This window comes from Manihot esculenta, chromosome 6 (genome assembly GCF_001659605.2).
Source record: "Manihot esculenta cultivar AM560-2 chromosome 6, M.esculenta_v8, whole genome shotgun sequence".
Classification (NCBI taxonomy): Eukaryota; Viridiplantae; Streptophyta; class Magnoliopsida; order Malpighiales; family Euphorbiaceae; genus Manihot; species Manihot esculenta.
In genome coordinates, this window is record NC_035166.2 from 5503281 (window position 1) to 5506391 (window position 3111).

At 30.8% G+C, this 3111-nt stretch overlaps 1 protein-coding gene across 1 annotated transcript; it reads right to left on the reverse strand.

Annotated features, from left to right (window-relative positions):
* Positions 1 to 792: 792 nt before the first annotated feature.
* LOC110616744 (RING-H2 finger protein ATL13) lies at positions 793 to 2539 on the reverse strand. The gene has a single exon (XM_021759223.2). The coding sequence runs from the start codon at positions 2349 to 2351 to the stop codon at positions 891 to 893; it is 1461 nt and encodes a 486-aa protein (XP_021614915.1). The 5' UTR covers positions 2352 to 2539; the 3' UTR covers positions 793 to 890.
* Positions 2540 to 3111: the final 572 nt, after the last annotated feature.

Sequence of the window (3111 nt, forward strand, 5' to 3'; positions counted from 1 at the left end):
ATTATAGTTTAATAGTAAAATTTAAAAAAATATATTTTATTATTTGAATCAAACCTTAGAAATTAAATCGTTTTTCATTAAAATGTCCAACACTAAGATCAGTCGAAATTTTTTCGATCCATATAATATGAAATAGTTTATGAATAATTAAATTTATTTATAAGTATAATAAATTTTAATTTAAAATTAAGTTGAAATTTGACTTATTTAAAAAATAAGTAAAATTTAATTAAAATTTTATAAAAATCGCCTCGAATAATTCATAAATATTTTAATTTATTTATATTTTTATAAATGACCCATTGGTTTGTTTTCTATAAGATACTTTTTTTTTTTTTTTATGTTTTATACATTTAAACATGAAATAAATTGGTCAGGATTCAGTCGATTTATTTAAAATTGAATTAAATTGTATAAATTAAAAATTAAAATTTTAATATTTATAAAAATCAAATTAATTTTAAGTAGAAATTAATTTGATTCGAACTGATATAATTTAATTCGGTTTGATTTAACACCGAACAATTTCAAGTTCTTAACTGACTTACCCCTAACTAAATAAAATAGGACCTAATTAAAGAATTAATCACTTTGGAGTTTTAATATCTAAAAAAGGGGAAAAGGAAAAAGAAAAAGACTTTGGAGTTCAAAGTCTATCATTTCAATCATTTGAAACCATATGTGGCAAAAAAACTCATTACTTTAGAAGAACATAAAGAAAAAGCACAATCATAAGAGGAAAATCCATGAATTGTGATTTGGAAACAATCAATTCTGTTTCTTTTCTTAATAGCTACTTTTCTTTGAAACTAGAGTTCAAACATATAATGGAAAAGGAGGAAATTTTCCCAGGAAAAAAAAATATTCCAAGAAATTCAAAAGGCAAAAGACTAAACATCTGGTGTGAATGTTGAGTGAATAACCTTGTTTTGTCTCCCTACAAGCCAAAGCAATGTCCTCCTTGCAAATGAAGGAGTTTTTGCATTACAGATCTGATTCTCCTCATCAAAAATCAACCCACTGCTTCTATTTTCCCATCTTCCAGTTCCAATCTCAGAATTAGTTCTCATTGCACTGCTATTTCCATTCTTTATCTTCAAATCACCATCAGAGACAACATTTTTGTTCACTGGAAATCTAAAGGAGAAGGCTCTTCTTGAAGAATCCCCATTTGATTTTTGCTTCTCCTTGTCCCCTCTAAGCCAAATCTTAGATATAGAAAAGCTCTCTCTTTTGCTTCTATCAACTGAATTCCCATTGCTGTTTGATATACTAGCAGCAAACCCATTAAGTTCAACACTTTTAAGACCTTCAAAGCCACTGAATTCTCTTCTCGATTCGCAATCACATTCAGACATTGCTTGTCTGAGGCCAGGAGTTAATGGCAAAGAAGTCTTCTTGCTTGATTGTTTCTTCGTTGGAGTCTTTATAGCAACTTGTAATGAAGAATTATCATCCATTACATACTCAAATGACCCCATAGAGAAACACCTTCTTTCATCAACATTAGCATTGCTACTTCCTTCACCATTATCCACATTCTTAAACTTTCCTAGCTTAACAGGAACAACTTTCTTCCCTGAATCAACCACTATTGTAGGAACAGAGTCATCTTTTGTCAAAATTTCACATGATTTGTGTAAATTATCTACTCTTGACGATCCCAATTCATTGTCTCCTTGCAAACCCAGATGGGAATTTGTGGTTAAAACTGAACTGGTCCTGCCAATGTTGTTCTCCCTGTCAGTGACAATCTCTCTTGAGCTTTCACTACCAGATTCAAGAAGAAGAACAATGGGAGAGAAGCTGCCATTTGGGGAAAATTCAGGAAGCAAGCTACCTCTACAGAGAGGACAAGTGGAGTGAGACAATAACCAAGTGTCTATACACTCCATGTGAAAGGCATGGCTACATTTTGGAAGCAATCTAAGCTTATCCTCAGGCTCAAATTCACACAAACAAACAGCACAATCAAAAGGGTTCTTCAATCCAATAATGGCTTTGTAGTAGAACACAGGGAGGGTATCTATAAATGATTGGTCAACACCAGAATCATGGAGGTGAAAGAGTTGCTGCAATTGCCCTTGAAGAGCAGTCACATTCTCCAAATCATCCGCATCTCTATTAGGAGGTCTTAATAGAAATCTAACCAGAAGATGAAGCAAGCCAGAAACAAAGAAAATAACAGCTAGGATTATAATGATAAGCAATACACTGGGACTGATTTTGTTGTTGAGATTAAAACCATAGGAATCGAGATTTGGCTGTGGAGGTGGCTGAGGAAGAAGAAAAGGTTGCTGTGAAGGAGAGAAATTGGTACTTTCCTTATTTTGAAGGAAAACCCACTCCATGATTTGTTAAGAATATAGATTAAACAGAACAGAACTTACCAAGATTCCAGCTTTAGTCTTGAACTGTGTGATTTCAAGAACCTCATCTGCTACTACAGACAAATCCAAGCCCCAATGAAGAATCCCCACAAGTTATGTTTAAGCTCTGTACTCTAATGGGAGATGTGGGATACAAAACTTTGGCCCTTGGATGCATTGAAGACTACAGTTTAAGTCCATTTTTCTTTTGCTAAATTACTGTGAAGTCCCCGTTATTACTATTTTTTACTGATTAGTCCTTGTATATAGATAATTACGATTGGTATACCCTTAAGGTTTAATGAATTTCAATATTTTTGTTATTAATTAACTGAAAAAGAGCGCAGCGGATATTTTCCAGAAAGGGATTAAAAAAAAAAGCACATTAATGTCTCTTGTACACGCCCTGCTCCTCCCTTTTCTTTTAATTCAGGGACCACAACAAGTCAAATTTTGAATGGTACATGTGCTAAAGATCTAAATGGATGGGACACAGGTGAGAATTAGACCAGCAATTCAATTTATATTATTAATATTTAAATTTAATTAAAAATTAGTATAAAATATTTAAATTTATTTTAAATTTAATTATTACTATTTAAATAAGACTTAAATTTCTTTAATTTTATATATTTTAATTAATAATTATATAAAAATATTTTTCATTTAAAATTTTAATATTTTTAAAAAACATATTTAAATTTTAATTTTAAATGAAACCAAATAAAATAAATATTATTAT

Coding starts and splice junctions, on each gene's coding strand:
- LOC110616744 (XM_021759223.2), bottom strand. CDS start 2,351: ATGGAGTGGGTTTTCCTTCAAAATAAGGAAAGTACCAATTTCTCTCCT.